Source organism: Mycetomoellerius zeteki, unplaced genomic scaffold, assembly GCF_001594055.1.
Source record: "Mycetomoellerius zeteki isolate Tzet28-1 unplaced genomic scaffold, Tzet1.0 scaffold114, whole genome shotgun sequence".
In the NCBI taxonomy this organism is placed as follows: domain Eukaryota; kingdom Metazoa; phylum Arthropoda; class Insecta; order Hymenoptera; family Formicidae; genus Mycetomoellerius; species Mycetomoellerius zeteki.
Window position 1 is genome coordinate 1,659,477 of NW_017256062.1, and position 24,411 is coordinate 1,683,887.

Sequence of the window (24,411 nt, forward strand, 5' to 3'; positions counted from 1 at the left end):
GAGGTTTTGAGGAGGGCAGCGGTTCACGACGCATTTTGGGGAGGTCTGCAGCAGCGGCGATGGCAGCGGTGGTGGTGGCGGTCGTGGCGCGTATCAGTGGTATCGCTGTTTACATAAACAACGATATCGCCTGGGACCTTCCCCGCGCCCCGCTCCCTCCTCGGAGGACCAGAGTTAGAACCGGCATAGTATACCTACTAACACGAATCTCACTTGTGGCGCTCATACAGCATCGTTAAGTGATTAAACAAGGCAGTTTTGTGCGCGCTTTTATTAGAGAAATCACAAGACAATCCAAATGATTTTATAGCTAATGGATATTGTCGTCTATATCGATAACATTGATAGATAGCGATATCGGTTGATCTCGAGGTGTATTCAGTTTTTACGTGCTACGTGAACAATATTTTTATTCTTGAGGATAATCTGTTATCGACATTGTAAACGTATCACTGCGTATTCTTTATCGATAAATACAGCCTATTCTTGTCTAATAAATCCTGTAAAAAGTACATAAAATCGATAATCAACTGTTAAGAAATATATACACGGATTTTGTTAAAGTGGAAATTTCTAATCCATTAAAGTTTTATTTTCGCTGTACATACGTATTAACATCGGAAAAATGACTTCTCTCGAAGAGGAATGCAGCCATTTCATTCAGGTAGGTCAATTCATGGATCTTTCGAAATACGCTTTCTTATTTTGTAATACGATCAAGAGTATTTCAATGGATCGCTGTATTGCTCGTCAAAGAGTTGATGCATACTCACGTATATCATCTAAGATGAAATATCAAATTTATATAAAAATAATGTCGTGCTTTTAAGAAGCGTATATTGTAATCAATCTAAACCTGTTTAGACGACAAACTTTAATATACAGAGTGACAGAAAAGTCTCAGATAGGTGAAGTGTCTCGAAAACAAAGCGTTTGAGAAAAAAAGGTTTTATACAAATGTTGTAGAGTTCCAATGAATGCATTAAATTGCGATACTCATTTGACCTTGAAAACAAGTAAGAAAACAAGGAGAAGCTCTCTAAAGGTCTTTAAAGTCGACTTTCAAATATTTAATAAAAATCCCCACTTCTCAATAATCTTGTAGTTGATATTAAAATTTACTTAAAATACTACAATGAAACTCCTTTTAATTAAGTATTTTTCGAGATAATAGTCGACATTCACTTTTATGTAAAAGTACACTGTTAAATCTATAGTGTCAAATTTTTCCTAACGTGAGTCGCCATTGCTCCTACTAAATATATCGTTATTTTTTACCAAAACGATAGTTAAATTTGACACTATATTGTGTCAATTTACACTATATAGTGTTAAATTGACATTGTATAGTGTTAAATATAACCATTGTTTTAGTATAACGAAATGATTGAGTAGGAGCAATGGCGACTGACATTAAGTTAAATTTGACACTATAGATTTAACAGTGTAAAAATAAAATACCTTTAAACCTTGACTTTGACATATGTTGTGAAGGTCATGTTCTTGAATAACATCAAAAACTTTCTCTATCGTCAATTAAACACATTGGATAATGATAATGCTCTGGCAGTACTTGAACTTTGTTTCAACTCATATCTCGAAAAATACTTAACTGGAAGAACTTTCTCATTATAGTGTTTTAAAAATGTAGGGTAAACCCGACAAATACGCCGCACTGGGATTTACGCCGCAGAAGTCAGAAAAAATAGAAGGAGTGGGGGTAATTTTCTCGTAACTACTGTTACATGCCTTTATGTTATATTAGTATTGAGTTATAATTTCAGCTTCTTCTCTACTGTTAATATTAATGAAATTGTTGTGAGTTGAATCGATTTGTCACTGTAATAAGTAGGGCCATTATAAATTATAATAAAATGATTACATAAAATGATTACTGTAGGGCATGTAAAAGACCTAGTGGTTATTTCGTGATACATACGTGTAGAGGATTCACAAGTGAATGTCCAAATAAAAAGCTTAAAAGGATAACAAATAATCAAATAAATTCTGCAAACTCGGGATCGATATACTTCAATTTTTTTGCACTATTTATTGCGATTATTGCGCGATAACCTTGCGCTATTATATAAGCGTGCGCGATAATGGAATCTAATCTCGCAATTGCAAGTGATAAATTTAATAATCTTGTAATTACACGTGTTTGACACAAAAAAAAAACACCAGAACGAGATTAATCATTTCCTGTAGTCTTTTGGACGTGGAATACAAATGCTATGTCAAAATTGACAAATTCAAAATGACGAATTCAATATAACAGATGTTAAAATTAAAAAAAAATTCAGATTACACGAAAATTTAGAGGCTTAAATTTAGATGATTTTAAATTTTCGTATTCAGCTATCTAAAAATTTTTAAGTATGAATCAACATAATTGAAAGCTATTTGGTAAGTCATCAATGATTTAACATGAATGTCTTATTAACACGTTAAGCGCCAAGCTTATTTCTTTCTTTTCTTGTTCACGCATTTAATTATTTATTAAGCTCGAACTCCGACGAAATCACTAGATGTCGCAGTTTTTCCAGTGCACCGATATGTATACTACCACACCAATACCTCTCGCAACCTATGATGCACGCAATCCCACGTTCGTGTCAATTTTCGTATATATATATATATATATATAACAAATTCGTCGCGATAAAGCCTCTAAGTGTAATTCTAAGAACTCGACGTTATTTGCTCGTGTTTGTGGATCACTATTTCGTAAGTATAGGTTGCAAAACTTTCGTATCAAGCAAATGTTACGATTTGACAGCTTGAGACGCCATGTTACACTAAGAAATGATAAAAAATATATCAATTTCGAAATTTTTTGTCGTTCTCGGCATAAACTCTACCTCACAAACACGTATTAATACGTATACTTTAATCCTGGAAAAGGATTTTCGAATCTGTGAAAGAGAAAAAAAGTATTTATTATACAAAAATTATATGATTTAGTCGGTAATACAGATGACTTTAGGATCCCCACATGTTAAAATTTTCTGTTATCAGTCACTGATGACTGACGCGGCTTGAACGAAAGGTATATTGTCAGTCACCAGTGACTGATTAACGTGTTAACCACTGTCGACACTAAAATTCGTGCATCATAGGTCAAATTCTTTTGAGGGCTGAAAGAATCCTAACAACATTAATTTTAATTGGAGTAAGATTTTTCTACATCAAATATTGTTACAATATAACAAAATAACTAAAAGTGGCTATTTTTTCGCAACTTCAATTGAAAATTTCTTCAATTGAAAATTATGACGTGATAAAGCAATTTAAAAAACGGATTCGTATTCACCCTACAGCACAAAATTGCATAAAAATTGCAACAACACTGCTGCAACATTACATGTTGCAGCAATATTGCAGCAATATTGCAGTGATTTTGCAGGGATATTGCTGCAAATTCTGTGCTGTATGGGCATTCAAAAAGCTGTAAAAGGTTACAATATGCGCCAAAAAAAAATGCGACTCTCACAACTAACACTTCAGTTGTCGCTTTAATTAAATAAAATGAGTAGACGGGGGCAAATTTGATTATAACACAAATATTTTGTTTTTTTACCAAATATTTATTCGATATAATTTCCTTTAATTGTAATTACTGTATTACTGTGTCACACTCAGCAAACATAATAGTGATTAAGGACGTTCTCCGAAAAATCCATTTTCTTTAAATTTTTCTGAAACTTACGGAAAAAGCTTGTTTTAGTGTCCTGAACATGTGCTTTAAAACTCAATATCCGGAGCGGGATCATTTTTGCGCTTCTACGCATAAGGAGCGGAACGAAAGAACGGAATGGTACTCAACTTATATTTTCTGTGTGGGCGACTGCGTGGACGCGAGTAAACTTTAGGTTAAGCACAAGCGCAAAAATGATCCCGCTCCGGATATTGAGTTTTAAAGCACATGTTCAGGACACTAAAACAGGGTTTTTCTGTAAGTTTCAGAAAAATCTAAAGAAAATGGATTTTTCGGAGAACGTCCTTAAAACAGAGTCGCATTTTTTTGGCGCATACTGTACTAGTATCGTTTCGGTATTTAGCAAAAGTAATTTTTGTCGAGCAGTGTTATAAATAATAATAGTGATACGATCAATATCTTTTCTGTTAATCACTGTCAACTTTTATTGCGATCTTATGCTTAGTGATTGCAAAATTTAAACGATGCTGCACCAATTTTCCATCCCGTCAAATACCGATCGGTTTCACGAGTGAATGATATTGCCGATCGGTCTCGGAGTCCGGAGATCAATACGTCATGACGTGCGTACGCAATATCGTATTTAATCCTCTTATGCAAACACTAAAAGTTCCGTAATAACACTGTCACGTTGTATTACGTACAGACTTATTGTATTAAACCAAGTTGTACTTAATTACTTCTAATCCGTATACGCGTGTCAATCCTTAACACAGAACATCTCTGAGTTAATACACGTTTTATGCAAACCATGTGTCTCTTTCATATTCTTTTGTTATAATTACACGGCATTACCATTATCATTATTAAATCGTCTCCTCCAATGACGTACAAGAGATTTTTGTAATTCAAATGTTAGATTTATTAGTATTACACTACTTCAAAAAGAATATAGTAATTAGTTGTACTTAATTAAAATAGATATTACCTAAGAGAGATATTACCTAATGAATTCTTATTTTGAAGGTTATCGTAAAAAAAGTTATGTGCCATGATTCATTGTTCACTATATCAAAATGATTGTATGTAGACCATCTAACCTTTTCCACGATAATCTCCAAAATAATGCGGTAAAATAGCACAACAGCAAAAAGTTGCTTACAGAATAATAAAGCCAAATGTGCACACAAAACTATTGCACAATGAAAAAAATTATAGGTATAACAACAAAAACATAAAAAATGCGTAAAACTTACGGAAAAATTTACTTTGCAAAATTCTTAAAACGTAATAATATTATATATAGCCGTTCTTGGCAATTTGCCAGCCGACTGAGGAACCGAGGTGGCGTTTAAATGCAAGTCGCTGCATGATAACAACACAATCTAGTAACACCGCATTTACGAAATATCGAAATAGTTTACAGTATACTACTGGTTCACTGTTGGACTACCTAAACCTGTGTAGAAAAAGCTTATTGCTCCCTTACTTCAAAGTGATTCAGAAAATTAAGTTTTCCAGAAAACAGGAAAAATTATATTTCAACTTACCAGAAAATTGTAGACTACCCAAAAAGTACAACTGATCCATTTGAACTCGAAAAGAATTTATTTTCTTGACTTCTTTATGAATTAGCGTAATTTGTTAGAAATGAACTCAAAAAGAATTCCTTTCCGACAATTAACAAAGGACTTCTTACAGAATTAAATTGAAGTTAATTTAAAGAAATCCTTTTTCTGTTCGTAATTCGGATTCGAAAAAAATTCATTTTTAGCTTGGTCACAATATACTTGTACAAAATTATTCCTGCTACAAATCATAATCTGCCGCCACTAGAATTGTACCGTGCTTGAGTGATTGCTGCGAGCGTAGTAGAAATTAATTTTTGCAATAGCGTTTTGTATACATATATACAAAAAATATACATACTACGAAATATATATTACATATACAGAGTGTTTAGAATTTAAATGTCAAAACTTCTGGAGCGTGTAAGAGATCGATACACTAAGAAAAAATGTCCTGTAGAGATATACTCGTTTTTGCTTCGTTTTGGAAAAAATTGCAAAACTAAACTGAGTCGAAAAGTCTTCTACCATTTTGCAATTTTCGTAATAGTTAACAAGATATTAATTACTAAAAATCGCTTAATTTCGGTTTTCAATAACTTTTACTCAAATACTATCAACTTTACAGAAAAACAACAAAAGACAAAAATTGCTTATTTTCTTCTCATAAAGTTCCGAAAATTTTTTCAGAATTTGTTAATATTGTATTTTCTCACGTTGATAAAAACATAACAGAATTACCTTTTTAAAAAAAGATAAAAAGAATGGCGCGCCAAGTGTGCGTGCTCTTCTCAGAAAAAAACCATTACATAAGTTATTATACGCGCTTGTACGTGTGTTCTATGAAAAAAAAATAACTTCCTATTCCGAACTTATTCTAAACCTATTTTCCAAACTATTAAAGTAGATAATAATAATTAATATTAAGGTTTTTTTTATAAAACAAGCAATAATAGTTGGTTATAAAAAGAAAATCATTTTCATCAATAACAACAATGAAAAAACGCAATTATTAAAATTTAACCCCCTTAAACCTGTTATTGGTCCTAATAAATCCCTTATCAGCATCGATATCGAATATTGAAAAATTCAACGTTGATCCAATAAATCTACTAAATCAAACAAATAATAAATGGTTTCTCAATTTGACAAACAAAAATATTCTTCCGACTGTTACTAATCTGTTGCAAATGAGTAGTAAATTTAATCTTCCTGACTCTTATAATAAGATACATACAATTAGAGAATCCATAAAAGACATTGAAAGCTGTTCATTTCGAAACAAAAAATTTACTATCTGACTAAACTTAGGAACATAGCCATTCCTGAATTTCACCGCTTTCTCCACAATAAGATAACAAACGTATATCTCCGAAAAGAAAATTAACAATAATGTTAAGCGTACGACACAATGGTATAAGGAAAATGAGGAAGTAGTTTTTACACGTGCTGATAAAGATAACGTGACTGTAACCATGAAATTATCTCTTTACTATTATCACAAAGTAAACGAACTCTTGAATGACAATGACACTTATTCCGTAGTAAATAAAAATCCGACACCAACAATAGAAAAACAATTAAATAATATGTTAAAAAAATGGCACAGTAAAGATTTCATCTCGGATAATGAATATTTTAATCTCCGATCTAGTGACTCTAACTTGCCAAAAACCTATGGATTATCTAAGTTACACAAAGATGGTATCCCGTTTAGGATTATTGTATCTTCCATAAATATGGCCCTACACCCTATATATAGCAAAATTCCTACATAACATTATTTCTAAAAGTATCCCACTGCAAAAAGTCAGATAAAGAATAGTTTCAAACTTTACAAATCTTTTGAAGTAAGGAAACGATTTACTAAAAATTTAAAATATGTTAAATTTGAATGTATAAAGAGATTAAAATAATAAATTTTTCAAATCGTAAAAAGATTTCAGTTTCTATGGATATGAAGCCTATTTTAAAGGTGGCATATATACATCATTACTGAAATAAAATACTACTATATTGAATCATCAATAAAAATTATTGAGATATACAATAATATGCATAACAATAATCTCAATCTAAGGTCGCCACGTATTAAATGAGCTCAGAATGGTAAAAAAAGGAACAGCTGGCAAATTTATTAAATCCATCTGTAAAAGTCTTCTGCAATTAATACTACTCACACAAATGTCAGCGGACTTCGGCAAAATATTACATCTTGCGTTTATTGCATATGCGATTGTTACATTGAGATCTGTTTTGCAAGTGTTAACATTTATTTGCCTACGATGTGTGTGTGTGTAATGGCGATGTTGTCACTATTGTCACTAGGAGATACCGAAAACGACGTAAGATGCCGTATTATTCTTTTATAAACCACAATCGTTTCTTATCGCTTTAGGTACTCAAGCATTGTAATTGTAGAATTCCTTAGAAAAATAATTCCTGTTGCAAAATTATCATTGCTAAGTACTGCATATTTGTATTGGCAGCAATCAAATTTAGTTGATAGAACTAATTCTAAAAATTATTCGTTATTAAAGCAGAATCTGTTGCGTTATTAAAAAAATTTACTGGATATATATATTTTTATAAAAATTATGTTAATTTATTAAAGCAAAATAATATATCTTTTGCAAATACTTTTTCTATTGAAGCAAAATCACTTACTGCTCACATAAATTCCATGATGACAAAAGAAATTTGTTGTAGTAATCAATTTATCTTATTATAGCAAAACTTGATTTGTTAGGAAACAGATTTGCTTTGCGCGCGCGCGGAGGGATCCTAAAGCCATCTGTATTACCGACTAACCATATAATTTTTGTATAACAATTACTTTTTTCTCTTTTCTAGGTTTTTAAAAGGATTCGAAACTCCTTTTCCATGATTAAAGTATATGCATTAATGCGTGTCTGAGATTTATGCTGAGAATGTAAAAAAATTTCAAAATTAAGATCTTTTTTATCGTTTTTTAGTCCAATATGGCGTTCTAGAGCTGTCACATAAAAGCTGTGCAATTTATAATTACGAAATAATAATCTACACACTAGTTTGCACAAAGAAACAACGTGGAGTTCTTAGAATTGGACTTATAATTAATAGACGTATAATTAAAATGTTACAGTTATACGAATATTTATGTGTATTATGTGTGCATGAGATGTACTACATACTATTCTGTATATGGTGATGTGTCAGTGACACATAAATCGTCTGTGTGTAAGTCCTACTTATACTATGACTAATCGTCTTTAGGGTCCCCGCCTTAACAGATAACATGTTTTCTCGTAAGAAAGATTCGACACTAATCTGTATAAAGCGGGGATGATTAGACCAATTAGACCTATTTCATGCACCTATAAATGGATAAAGATGTGTATTATACTTTTTTCGATTGCTCGCCTTGATGATATACAATATACCCTTGTATCCAGTATCATCCAGGCGCGGCAACATGTTTGATTATGACACAAACTAATGATAATGCTGAAAATTATTTATTTTATTCAATATTCTTTATGTTATTTATTTACGTTATTTATTTACTTATTGAATTTAATTCTTTTATATTTTTATTACATTCACTGACTCTTCCCTGCATTGTAATGCATTGTTATCATACTAACATCCTAATTTATTTATTTACCTTTTTTGTATTTATCTATTTATGTATTATATTATTCCCACTTTATTTCCAGCCTTATTTTCTTCTTAGTAAGTTATAGCATAATAAGTTGTACATTTTATGGAGCTCTTGTTTCTCACAAATTTTTTTTCAAGTTTTTTCGTTTCTGCTCTATTCTGGATACAAAAGTTGTGTATTCAATAATTTTTACTTCTTAGTTTATTAATTTTATGTGTCATGCAGGTAATAGACGAGTCTCTTTGCACTGCAAAGCAATATTATATTGGATCATTAAAAAAAGTTGTTTCATGCACTTTTTGCCACATTGTGCATGGCAACAGCCATCCTTGTCGGGCGATCATCAAATATCAATCTATCTATATCTACTCTTGTCAGGCCAAAAGAATGATAAGTTCACTATTAGATATTTAGAGACTACACATTATACTGACGTTAGTCAGATGTGACGTATCACGGATCATAAAAACATGTTTAATTGTATTTTGCTCATGTAACTAAATTGTTTCGCTAATGCAGCAAAAAAGCTTGATAATTAGATAAAAATTTATTCATTCTTACAATAAAATAATTTGTACAATTATAGTTTTAGTAATATTATATCTAGCAAATAGCAATTAGCACTCGTAATAAATCTCTCTGCTATTCACATAATAATTTACAGATTTTGCTAGAATAGAGTAAGATCTGTACTAGAATAAAATTATGACATAAAATACTATGTTATAACTTTGCTAGTATAGCAAATCAAATATAGAAAAATGGAATTGAAGTTTCATTAATGTAGAAATTTAAATATATTCTGGTACACATTATAATTTTTATCTAAAGAGGAGTATAGAGAAGAATACCAAGGTCTTTACTTAAATTGTCCATGTTATAAGATAACATTAATGACGATATAAAATTTACAAAAATATAATTTAATTATCGTAAAATATATTTTTAATTAAAATATATTTTTAACTCATTTTAAGAATCATCGATAAATTAACGGATGTCATGATACAAATTATGTTACGGTAATTACAATATGTATCTCGTTCGAGGAAGTTACGCAAGTCAATGTCAAGACGACCAAAGCGCAAATAAGACCGGAAAGAATTTAAAAGTCATACGATAAGTTTGTAGCACGGAATCAATCGAAGCGTGAAGTTTTATTGAAATCTCACACCGATTACTAATTAGCCTTTCACTTTGGTTGGATTCAACAAACAGATGTTTCAGATTAAATATTTACATGTATGACATATTATAAATTCTATTTGCTATATATAACAAACGTATGATATAAAAATGCAATCGCATCTGATATTTCTGAGCATCTATATTGTTGATTGATTTAAGCACGGAGAGATATTTTTATTTTAATCAAACTGAAATAATTAAATTTGTTAACATAATTGTTTAAACAAAAACAATAAATATAAAATTATACATAACCTTTTAAACTAATTAATTGCTCAAAAATTATTGAATCGCTTTATAATCCAATTAACATACGATTTCTATAGATTTAATATGAAAGAGAAGATATAAACAAATCATGAAATAAATTCTAAATCTAAAAAAGATATGGCGATTGCTATTACGAATATACATATACAATTTATTTCAACCATGTTTTCTTTTGCTCTCTTTTCTTTGATAACCGAATGCATTTCGTTTTTCTTTTTCTCTCAATCAAACATTTTTACAACATTATGATAAATTACGATCTTATCATTAATGTCAGTATTGTTGTTAATTACATTGTCGGATTCAACATTATCACATCGATTTGCGACCCGTCAACTATTAATGATCTCTCGATTGTCTTTCTACGTAATATCGCCTCTTTCTTATCAATACAGAATTCTCAGTAACAGAAATGTACGTATACACGCTGGATTTATATTTGATATTCGCGTAAGCATCATTGAACGATACAGCGGATCATCATGCTGCGAGAACGGTCCCGGAGTGGAGAACGTGACCGGGTGTAGCAAATAAATTCCGTACGTCGTTCTCAGTCAATAACGAGTTCCCAGTTAGCTCTGATCACAACCGCGGCTACATCGGAAGACTTACATCTCGCGCTAATCGAGTGACTCGCGGATGTCGGAATATACTAGACGAGATTTTCCTCAAGGCATACACGCACAAAGAGAAATATTTTCCAATATTTTAAAAAAAGCTCGATCGTGCAATGTAGAAAGATTTGACATATTTATAAAATTTTTTAATTTGATATGATGAAGACGATCGCTCGGACATAATAGCGAGCATTGGACGCGTAAATTTACAGATCTGAAGATAAAGCGACTCAAAAAATTGCAGATATCTTTTTATTATTCGGAGCAATCTAGTGAATATCGAAAACATCGCTTGAAACAATAAAACCGCTGGTTGTAGATTTGACGTGTATATTCTTTAAAGATCGAAGAAGACATTATACAAACAGATAGTTTAGAAAGTAAACAATTCAACGTAAGTTTATTATGTGTATATATGATGATATTATTATATATCTAGACAAAAAATATTGAAAATAGAAGAGGGAGACGTAATCTAAAACGCCGCGACATATCTAAATAGGATAGTAGTTAATTTATTTCAAGTTGTTCAACGCTTTCGCATCTTTTCAATCGAATTCCAAATCACTTAACGCTCTTATATCTTTTAAATGTGGGCAATCGATTAATAATTATGATGGTTTAAAGTACTTTCCAATACATGATATCGAAATAATCTTATTATCAAGATAAGTATCAGAATTGAATATTGTAAAGATATATAAAAGATTAAATCGACAATGAGAGAGTAAGAAATGCACTAGTAACGAAAATAAAAAAAAACTAATATCTTTTTCTAAAATTGCGAATAACGTTTCGTGAAGAAAAATCACCGAATAGGTTACGGTCGTTATATTATTTAATTGATGCAATTAATTATAGAAAATAAAATTAAATAGAAGAAGACATCATGAACACGGACATTAAGGACACGAACGAACGAACAAACACTAATAACGTGAAAGAACAAACAGATGTTAACAATACGAATGAATACAAGAATATTAAAAATACAAACGAGCATGTTAATAGTGCGAATAGACAAACAGATCTTAACAATGAGGGTTTGCATGTATCAACGTGCATGGAAACCAAGGTATGTACATATTTCCATCAATTAGATGTAATATAAGCCCAAATTTTAAAATGTATATTAATAATGATAAAAATATAGGTTGTTACAAATAAATCTAATAAACATTAAAATTAGCAATAAGACGTCAGATGGTAACATGTAATTCATTTTATTAATAATAAAAAATCCAATATACTCCATCAAAGATGATAATACAAACTATTTTGATCTTCCCCGGTATATAATGTAACTGACTGATAAAGTGTGATAAATATGATAAGTGTGACGCAATTAACGTTATATAGTATAGAGTTGCATGAAATATTTTCAAAGAATTATTAAAGCGCATCGTTATGAAAGTGTGTTATCATGCTTCGTAAAAATCTAGTTAACAATTGATAAGTTAACAATTAAGTAATAATATAAAGTGCTAAAGTGCAGATTTTTCAAAATGGAAGTATGATATGTTTTAAAAAACTGTAATGGTCCGTAAACAAGGATTTTGTGTAAGGTAGGATTGGGTATTGTGAGCATTGCAGGTAATATAAGAATCCTTTAATTTCTGATTTTCTGTGATGCTGGGGTGTAAAAAACACCCCAGATGTGCCTCAGGTTAATAAAATCTTTTTTAATTAATTTTTGACAAAAACATGATGTTTTGAAAATAATTTTTTCTTTTCACGATCCCTTTTCACGATTTTTTTCCGATCCCTTTTCACTTATCGTAAAATATTTTTTGTGCTACGACATTTTCAACTTTCTAACTCAAAAATTCTTTCTTTTTCAATCTTCAAACGACAGATTTAAAAAAATAATAGTTAAAATCGATGCACTACAATCTGAGATACAAGCAAAAGGAAACGTTGGATTAGAAATACCCGTATGTGGATAAATAGGAACTTTTTTGTAATGTGGGTACGGAGGATTAAGAATGGATTTAAAATTTATCGATAACTTCTTAAAGTACAAACTTTACCCTTGAGAACGAAAAAAAGCTTTTAAATATGACTATTTTTCATAAAATTATGTTTACTTGAAGTTATGCAAAATTTTGAATTTTGGTATAAACTATTGCGAATATTGCGATAATTTAGTTGATAAGTGTAATATTACTTTTACATTACTTTTATTTTAATTTTACCTTTTTTATTGTGTATATCATAAATTAGTTATACTCTCTATAGAGCATATATATAAAATAATATACAATATGTACATACAATGTATAATGTTTAAAAAGTACCTACAATATATTTAGATTTATTTTTAAAATAAATTAATTTATATTTAGGTGTTCATAAAAAATGTGTATATCTATATCCGTATTTAATTATATTTTTCTTCAAATAACTATAACTATATCCAGTCATTTAATAAAATGTATTATATTTCTTACAACATTTTATTACTAGTATTGATTATGTGTTATAATTACAGAAGAAAAACATGATAAAACTAACTCTGATGTACTTTAATTTAAAACTTTTATACTATTTATATTAAGGCCGTTGGATCGACGGGTAACTAAACAACAACCAAGCTATGTTGTATGAGACAATATATTTGGAACAAGTACAACAATGTAATTATTTCTTAGAGAAATCCAAATATAGAGAAACCGAGTACGACTTGACGTGGACGAACTTGTGACGAGAGAGAAGAGGAAGAGACGAATATATCTTAAGCGTTCTTAAAGTTATCAGAATAAGGTTTCTCGCTGATAGGCGGCGGCGTTGGAGCGTGCGCGCCACGCGCTGTCAATTTGGAACGTCCATCTCAACAATTTATAGCCTTAAAAATTATATGCGTCAAGGAAATGTATTTATGAATAAAAATTCTATTAATCTTCTTGGTTGCAGATGGAGCCCAACGTCACTGAAGAAAAAAAATGGGAACGAACAGGCACAATCTATCAGGTATGATATAAAATCTTTTTACACTCCTATAAAATTAAAGATCACACATAATTCTCCTTTTTTTTTATTAATTGTTTCCCGTAAAAAACAAAATTTATTTCATTTTAGAGTATATATTATATTGTCTTCACAGATGGAAGAGAGAGAGAGAGAGAGAGAGAGAGAGAGAGAGAGAAAGAGAGAGAAAGAAAGAAATGATTTCACATATTATTTATCAAATCGAAAAGACATAAATTACTTCGCAAAATAACAAGCCCATTTTTCTGACGTTATCAGTCACTGACATAAATTACGAGCCTAACTTTCAGATATTATCAATTATTGCTTCATCAATCTATATTAAAAGCAAATAGCTGCTAAATATGATATTAATTAATTTAGTTTATAATTTACTGCTGAATTAATTTATTTTTGCACGGATAAGGTGATACTGAGTACACATTTAATATGTTTTGGCAATTGAAATATACACATGATTTCGCAATAGATATTCCATTGTTTTAGTCTGTAATTTTTAAGATATTTATGTGGTGGTCCGAGAATTTACGCACTGTTAGATTTTCTGTCAAATAATCTTGGAATTGAGAATAATAAAGATAAAACGTAAATTGAATGACGAAATAGAAACGAGATAATGTAGTACGATTTCCTAGCCAATTCAATTCTCTCTATAATAAATTATGCAGATTGTTAGGAAACGTTCATGTGATTCATAAGCGAGCGTATCACAAAAAAGTTTGCAGATATTATCGTTTTAACCTTGCAGTAACAATCACTTATTAGTTACAGACAATAAGATAAAAGTTACGACAACGTAATGTTAAGAATTAGAGCGTCGGTCGAATTTTTCCGCTCATTGTGCAAAATCTTGAAATTTAGTATTGCCTTTTAATAGGAACTTTTTTTTAAATAGTCTTTTGACGGCTCATAGCTATCAATATTTCTGTAAACTTCATGAAAATAAAGTTTTTAAAGGTAATTGGTACAAGGGTACTATGACAGTTGACAACTGTCTGAATAAAAAATACCTAAGTAAATAATAAATTTATATATTGCATCGAATATTATAAGGTTAATTAAATTTTACAAAATGTTTTGAATTTCAGTCTCATATAATCTCAAAACACTCTGTAAGTTATGAAAGTTAATTTTCTTGTTGAAGTGATTTAAGTAAAGTGCTTTTATTTACATTTGGATACATTTTTTGGTATTCGTTGATAACTTGGATAATAAATTATTTTTTTATTTTCGTCGTAAGTTAATCTGTCATTGTATTCAGTCATCAGTTTGAAACCTCTTTCGGCTGCGTCATTGACCACTCTCAATTTGTTTACTAATTGCAAATCGAACTGGTAATTTTAATCAATTCCACTCAGATACATCGATGTCAAGGAAGGCACTATCAATGCGGTATCTGAATACAATGACAGATTAAATTACGACAAAAATAAAAAACAATTCATTATCCAAGTTATTAATACCAAAAAATGTATCCAAATGTAAATAAAAGCACTTTACTTAAACAGCTTCAACAAGAAACTTAATTAACTTGCATAACTTACAGAGCTTTTTGAGATTATATGAGACTGAAATTTTTCCTTTGGACCGTAATCAAAATTTACGCAGAATAAGCTTATAGCTCATTCAATTCCGAGCAAATTAAAAAAATAATTTCAAAATTGGTTAAGAATTAGAGGATGAATTTTGTTCACAAAGGTGTTTTTCCACATGCGCCGGTGGCACGGATTAAAATGTTCAAAAAATCTGAAAAAAATATGGTGTTAATTTTTCAAGATACTGAACCACCTTGGGGGTGTCCCGATTAAATTTCCAAAATTGTTAAAATAACGACCACCCTAGATTATGTACATGGTGTTCCATTTAAATCGACCACCTGAAATATCTCGCTTATTTTTGATGATATAAAAAAATGTTTTAAATGAAAGGAACGATTTCCAGGGGAACGTATTTTGGTCATGTTTTTTTTTCCAGGTGGAGGCGCTAAAAAGATATGAATGTCACCTCCACTTTTTAAAATGGAATTCTATACACGACTTTTAGCTTACAGTCCGAAGTTGGCGAATCAAAAAACTAGCAAGAAAGTTCTTGAAAAATTAAGTAAAAAGTTATTTGTAAATTTTTATTTTAAGTAATTTTTGTGATATAAAGATTTAAGTACGCGGCTAATGACGGTTATCTTTAAATATTAGGAGAAAGTGGAGGAACTGCGCAGCGGATAATTGTGCGCATCCTGATTTGGTACTTTTCCAATGGATGACGACATTACTGTGGTGAAATTTTTACGCAGGAGGTCGTCCTTTTAAAATATAACTACAAAAGATTCGACGTAAATACGTTGCTCCAGAGAAATATAAAAAAGTGAAATCACATCTTTTCTTGTTATTTTAGCATTCAGAAAATGAGGTGATAAATCCGTATTTTTAATTTATTTGTTTAAAGTTGCATACATTATTAAAGTATATTATTATGTGCGTCTTTTGAGCTATTATTTATTAAATTTGATTAAGAAATGTTGAAGTAATCGTATTTCATATCGAGTCAGGTCGCGGCGGGCAACTGTGCGTAAGCGTTTTGAAATGCGCACAATTACCCATCTTTCATATACTATATGACTAACACTAATTTTTTCGTTTTTTCTTTGCATTATTGTTTTATTTTGCCATTTTATTTTGCCGAAGTCTATGTGTATTATTATTATATTAGTTTTTTATTTTTGCTTAATATATGTAATATATATTTAAAATATATTTAATATATATTTATATTGCAATATAATAAATATATTTTCTAATTTCTTTGTCAACATTCCATAATTCATTCATTTCCTACGACTTTTGCTTTGCGCACAATTACCCGACGCGAAGGGAAATTTTTTCGCTTTTCCGTTTTTTCCTTTTTGCTAAATACAACCTTATTGAATGAAAATCTGTTCAATATGAGGATACATAATGATAGAAGAATGTTTACAGTTTCTGTTTCCATACTTATATCGCTTTGAACTTGGAAAATCATTCCAGGACAATAAATTTCCCTTAGGTGCGCACAATTCACCCACTTTCCCCTAGTGAGTGCAATAATGTGCGGCTCACCAACGCTTACTAATAACGAATTCGGTTAGACGCACTATAGCTAGTACGCTCTAGTGCATGTTAAAACCTTTGTACACTAATTTAATCTGCGTAAAAGTGAAGCGCAAATATTTCGAATTATAAAATACATCTTTTACTTAACAGCAATAAAATGTATTGAGAATTTCATGGTATAATCTATTTATATATTTATAAATTACTAAACACACATTTTTACGTTAATTTGTATACGACAGCTTTAGTGTCCATCAGTGCAAACTGAGTACATCCAATCGAATTCGCTATAATATTATGAACGACTCATGCACAGATTGCCGTCTAAACGTAGTCTATAATTGGTCATATTTAAATCTTTATTATTTTTATCCTTCGTGGTCACACTTCCTGAGAAATTTATGCCGATTACACAGGGAGCAAAATGACCCCAATACATTTAATTGATTGTCATTTCCAGCTTTTGTTCTTTAAAATCACAAAAATTATTGAATATACTTTAAACGTTATAGAACATAGAAATGTAATGGTTTTTTATAGGTTTTAATTTTAATATATAATAAAAAAAGTAAAAGTTCTCTCTCTCTCTCTCTCTCTCTCTCTTGAAAAATGTGTTTTTTATATGAAGAAACATTATTACTATTTTAATTTGTAATATTTTTTGATAAAAATTTATGGCTATATATATATTGTACATATATATATATATTATACTCTACAACTTAATAATTTATACATACTCTACAGGTAGAAACTTTCAGATAAAAAATATTCCGCGTTCCATAAAGGTATTCTGCAGAATAAAGGAGACCATTTTTTTTTAAATAACAGAGTGTGAAGTTATTATATAAAATAGAATTTATATAGTATAAGAATATATATAATTTTTTAGAGCTATAAAGCCTCAAACTGTTTCTGAGTTCCCGTGGATCCCTAGTAACCACGAGGGATAAAAACTGCTTATAAAATAAAAATGTACAAATAACTTTATTTGTTTAATTTTTCGAAAACTCAATTGCTATAATATATTTTGATTTTCGAATTCAAGACACCCTGTACAATAAATTATATGTAATTACACATCTTTTATATCTTTTAAATATAATTTTCTATGGTATACAATTATATGTAAAAAATTTTTTACCGAGCACTTATCTCTGACGTCCCACAAAGTTCTAAATCTTAAGATTAGTAATGATAAGGTATATTCTATCTGTACATTGTATGATTTTCCAAGTTTTATCTTGATATCTTGAAAATATGCATGAAAAACGTTACGTGTTATATTACGTTCAGCCTTTAAACTGATTATGAATATAAAATACCATGATTTTATGTGCATAAGATTTTAAAACGTATGTAATTGCTGGCTGCGCCTTTTTTCATCTTAATGATCATATTCATCCAATTCTAATATTATTCGCATGTGTAATAGCTTCAGTTTGATGCGATAAGAAAATTATTCCGATAAAAAGATTCGATGTTTAATCAACCTTAGCCTTTAATAGTAACTGTGCAATATCTCCCGTATCTAATTGTTCTTCTCGTCATGTTTCGCATTTATAAATAATCTATATTAGTTATACATTTTCTGCTCTATAGAGAAGTTTGCAAAAGCTCTACGAATTATACAAATATTTTCTTTTAAGATTTTTTCGTGTATCGTTACGACATCATCGTCGGTTTTTCGATATCGCCGACTTCTGATTCAAAGCTTTTCTTTATCTCTCACTGCGAACACAAATATTTTTCTTGAACTTTTTTTCGTATTGCTACCATTATGTCGTCGTCGTCAGTTTCTCTATATTGTCAACTGCTGCCTGATTCGCAATTTTTTTTACAGATATTGATAGCCATATGCGCCAATATTGTGGTGTTGGGTCCAGCAATGGGTTTCGGTTACAGCGCTGTAGCAGAATCTGCAATGAGATCAAATAAGACTGATGGTGATTTACAACTTGATGCTAATCAAGCAAATTGGATGGGTTAGCGTCATAAAAAATTCATTCCTTTAATGAATTCTTTGCAATTTTGAATTATTAAAAATAAGTAGTCCTTTGGCAAAAGTCATTATTTCTACTGAAAGTCTTTTTGGCAAAAAACTTTTATAATTTTTCTTATTTAAGCTATCAATAAGACCTTTATTATAAAAAATTATGAAAAGTTTATTGTTTTTATTAAAAACTTTGCAGCTTGAAGAAGAATTTTAGCTCATTTTTAAACAAAACGTCCGCCATTTTTATTGAATGACTGATGGATATAACTGTATTTGCAACAATAAGGATTCAGACAGTTAACTTCTTTTGCACTCTTCTCCTTATATCTAGAGATAATTTAACTTCTTTTGCAATTAGATATACTTTTTCTCTATGATGTACTTTATATTGTAACTGTTTCAAATATTTCTTAAATATTTAATTCAATTCATAACCAAGGAGTTAAAGAATCCAAGGATTGCAATATTTAAAGTTTTAAATATTTTTTAAATATGATAGTAATAAGGCTCAACAAATTTAAAAAAAACGAGGGAAAAAAGGGTTACGAGCCAAAATCTGTCGTTAAAATTTAAAAAGTTAGTAAATAAAACATACAAAATCATTTTAATTTAAAATTTAATAACATATGTCCATTATATTTTTTTAAATTTATTGAACTTTATTACTATCATATTTTAATATACGCGGGCGTAAAAATGCGTTATACTAAGGAATATTCTCAGTTTACTTTTTTCTCTATTAAAAACCAATTAGATATTTTAATTATGTGCTAACATTGAGAATGAGGATCGAAACGTTTGTTTGTTTATAATTGACATATGTTATTAAATTTTAAATTCTGACTATTTTGTATATTTTATTTACTAACTTTTTAAATTTTAACGACAGACTTTATCTTGTAGCCTTTTCTTTTCTCGTTTTTTTAAAATATTTTTAATTATAGCTGCTTTTTTGCATTTAAGCTACACAAATAAATTTTAGTTATTAAAGTAAAAAATGATTATTATATTTGTGCAATAGCTACTGTATCGGCATTGGGTACACCTATTGGTTGCCTACTCTCGAGTGTCGTGATGGGACGAGGAAGAAAGACCAGCATGTTCGTGACATCACTGATCTCAATGGCGGGCTGGGTGATCATTTACATGTCAAACAGTTACGTACAAATCTTAGTTGGAAGATCAATTTCCGGAATATCCACTGGCATGGCGTCGGTCCCGACGACGGTGTATGCAGCGGAAATAGCGGGATCGAAATGGCGAAGTTCGATGGTTACATGGACCAGTATCTCTATTGCTCTCGGTGTTCTCATTGTTTATATCTTCGGGTATATTTTTCAGGTAAATGTTCACAAACAATAAGCATAATAATGCACAATTAATATCAAATTAAAACAAAACCGCAATATAAATAACACAAATAAGTAAGAAGCACCAAATACGGTCAAATGGAGCTTGATATTTAATAATATTTTTATGTAAATTTCAAATACATATTTCAATTAAATAAACTGCATGCTGATTACTGTCAGATTTGCTATCATAAAACGAAGCTGAAATAATAATATCTCAAAATAATTAATTGTCAATTTAATAATGATGCTAATAAGCATCTTGTAACATTGCAAAGAACTCATTGTAAAAAATATCACCAACCAGGGTCGTCTTTTTCAATTTGACCAAGGCACATAGTAATATTTGTTGCAATAATCAATATATATTAATGCATAATTGTTCTCTCTCAAAGGACAATTGGCGAATGGTGGCTTTAATGTGCGCTCTATTTCCATTGTGCGCGATCGCCCTCATTTTACTCGTGATACCCGAGAGTCCTTTGTGGTTGAGGGATCGAAATCGGCCCGATGAAGCGCTGGAGATCATGAAAAAGTTTCGCGGAATACCAAAGGATCAGCCAGCACCGGCGGAAGTCTTGTTTGAACTAAAACCGCGTCCGCAGAAGAAGAATCAGAACACGCTGAAACATTTGATGAAAAGGAGCTCTCTAGTACCATTCGGCGTAATGCTCAGCTTCTTCTTTTTCCAACAATTCTCCGGGATCTTCGTTGTCATATACAACGCAGTTGGAATCATGGCTAAATCTGGTGTTAAAGTAGATCCTTTCCTTGGAGCAGTATTGATAGGTATCGCTCGTTTTATAGCCAGCTTCTTAATGGCCGGTGTGTCCCGAAAATTCGGTCGACGAATACCGTCGATGATTTCCGGCATTGGGATGACGATCTTCATGGGAGGCTTGTCACTATATCTGTTCTTAGCTGAAAAGGGAACCGTCATGGCGGACAATGGGGTAATCCCGGTGATTTGCATGGTGATGTACATATTCACAAGCACTTTGGGTTTCCTGGTGATACCGTTCGCAATGATAGGCGAAGTGTTTCCGTCCAAGGTTAAAGATATATTGTCCGGCATGACGGCCGCCATAGGTTATCTCTTCAGTGCGATAACCGTTAAGACGTATCCAGATATGGCAAAGCTGATGAACATGTATGGCGTGTTCCTTTTTTACGCGATCATGTCTTTAATCGGCGCAATATTCATCTTATTATTCTTACCTGAGACAAAGGGAAAGACTCTACGCGAGATCGAGGACATGTTCTCGACGAAAAAAAAGGCCTTCGAATTGTAATCCATGGAAGGGATAGTCGAAGAAGTATTAAGTTATTCCGACGGTCATTACGTCGGTCTTCTAAGAAATTGAGAATTTATTGCTTATGTTAGTATACCCGATGAATACAAAAAAATTTGTAATTAAGTAAGTCCAAATTGTATTTATTCAAAATTTTTACTTAAAAAAAATGTGATCACATATCCTTTCAATATTTTAGATTTTCAAAAAATATTTATTCATAAAAAACTATAAATATTTAACAAATATTCATATTCATTCAGATAAAATATAAACTGAAAAAGAAAGCTCCATTAAGCAATCGTTACCCCTTAACTGTAATCGGCGCTTTGATGACTTTAAGTAAAAAAATTGATTTTATTTAATTTTGTCATTGTAATATTCAGATCTTATGAAGGAAATTTAAAAATTTTGAAAAATATTTTAGAAAGCAATAATTTTTTTATTTATAAATATCTATTTGATAGTGCGCCATACATATTTCGATATAATTCCGGTTACATCACAATAATGTTATAAACATTTTATGAGATACTTTGGGCGCGTCGTTCATTATGATCTGTGGACATTAAATTCCAAAATATATTATAATATTTATTCTCAATAAAAATGTCTTTGTTTAACCTATAGGTTAAACAAAGACGCTCATCGTATAGGTCGCGGACTAAGCGCACGGTGTAATCGTAGCTATTGTTTTTTATAGATTTCTGTTTTCTCTTGCAGCCTTGCAAGTTATGTGCAGATAATAAAGAATAAAAATGAATACGAAACGAAAATATTAATTCGTAATCATACTAAAAAAATATTCATTCAAACGGAATAAAAAAGTATTTATTCGTTCCTTGACGAATGAAAAAGAAATATATTCGAAAGAGTATTTTCAATTATTTTTTTACTCATTTATTCGAATATTAGATGTATTCACCGAACACACTAGCTTATGAGGACAAACTGTCAAGAGAAGATAATGTTAAATGCACGATGGTCGAAACGTACGTCTGTACGAACATTAAGGTGCCTCTACATAATTAGCAAATCACAAAACATAGTTCACAAACGCAAACACAGAATGAAAGTTGTTATTTATTTTTTCATTGCGTGCGATTGGTTTTCAACTGCGTGTATCTTGCGTGCGGTAATCGTCATTCTGCGTCAATATTTGCAAACTACGTTTTGCGATTTGCGAATGTATGTAGAGGCACCCTAATGCCTGTGTCGTACTACGGAGACTGAGGATTGCGGATTGAAGATTAGAATTCAGCCAATTAGGACGGATTAAGATTAAAATTATCTGATTGGTCAAATTCTAATCCTCAATTCGCAATCTTCAATCTCCAATGCGTAACGTAACACGGGCACAAGACTGTCGATGAAAAGAATAAAACAAATGCAACGTCATAATGCTTCAAGAAATCATTTAAAAGATATTTAAAGAGTACATCGAAGTAACAAGACATCTCTTATATGCATTAAATTTATTCTAAATACGTTATACGTAGAGATTTCTTATCATATATTTCGCAAAGGAATTAAAGAAGGTATAATACGTAAAGATATTTGTTTAGAGCTCACAAAGAGAAATAAAACGTAATACGATGAAACCGTGTTGTCATCTCGATAAAATCACATCGATCTTTGTCATTGCGAAAATAGTGCCATATATTAGTACTTAGATCTGTACTGCAAAATGTGTTCACAAATTTTATTGTAATGAAAGTAGGGGAGACCATGGTCAGTAAACTATAGGAGTAAGTAGAATAATCGAGGCTACATTACGAATAAATCGCGCGAGACACGCGTAACCCCGTCTGAGCACGCAGCAGCGACTGCCGCTCAGTCTGCTGTAACATTTCATGACAACACATCTATGATAAAAGTTACGCTACAATTTTAAAAAATCGTACACCTAAGTAAACATTTTTATTCTTAAAGTTTTTGTTTTACAATCGTATATAATTGTCTAAGACATTTTATTTCCATTTAAATAGTAAGCATATAGTTCTTACTTAATAAAGTCCAAGATTTTTTTTGTTTATCTGTCTTTGTTATCGTATACTGTTGATGTTTTTAAAAAATGAACGGATGGAGCTAATATGCCATAATAATCATAATATGGGGCTATATGACTAATTTAGTGACGTTCTAATAGTATCTACTCCCAAACTTCTTGGAATGAAATCTCACTCTAAAAGAGTGAAAATACAGTCAGTTTTGAAAAAGAGTGGCAATATTCCATTCCTTTAAAGAGATTTATCTCAGTGGTAAATGTTATAAGTTTAGTTCCCTCACGTCCAATCTCGATGAAACTAGGCTTATTCGATGTGTTTTTGCATGAAAGAAACGAATTTAGCAAAAAGAAGCATTGTTCTGCCTTGTAAATCGAAATATTAATCGTTAAAGTTTGTTAAGTTAGAAAATCTGTCATTCACTACGCCCTGATAAAAACGTTGATAGAGAACGATAGAAAAATTCTATCGTTTTGAAAATGAAATTTGGTTCGTCAATTCACTAATTTGAATCAAATCTTATAGAAATCTTGTATAAATCTTACAAAATCCGATAAAACACGATAGGATTCATATCCTATCAATCGTGATGCTCGCGAGGTCAACGATAGAAAATGATATAAACTTATAGAAAACGATACAAATTGATAGAAATTCTATCGTTCTCAATCATTCTCTATCAACTTTTTTTACCAGTAATAATAGTTAAATTACATGTATAAGAAATTTTTCATGCATGAATATGTA

General features: G+C 30.7%; 1 protein-coding gene across 1 annotated transcript; it reads left to right on the plus strand.

Moving 5' to 3' along the window:
- Positions 1–10,979: 10,979 nt before the first annotated feature.
- LOC108728387 (facilitated trehalose transporter Tret1-2 homolog) lies at positions 10,980–21,752 on the plus strand. The gene is made up of 6 exons (XM_018456919.1): positions 10,980–11,338; positions 11,806–12,019; positions 13,858–13,914; positions 18,862–19,003; positions 20,036–20,355; positions 20,762–21,752. Exons 2-6 carry the CDS (start codon positions 11,834–11,836, stop codon positions 21,656–21,658), a joined length of 1,602 nt encoding a protein of 533 aa, XP_018312421.1. The 5' UTR covers positions 10,980–11,338; positions 11,806–11,833; the 3' UTR covers positions 21,659–21,752.
- Positions 21,753–24,411: the final 2,659 nt, after the last annotated feature.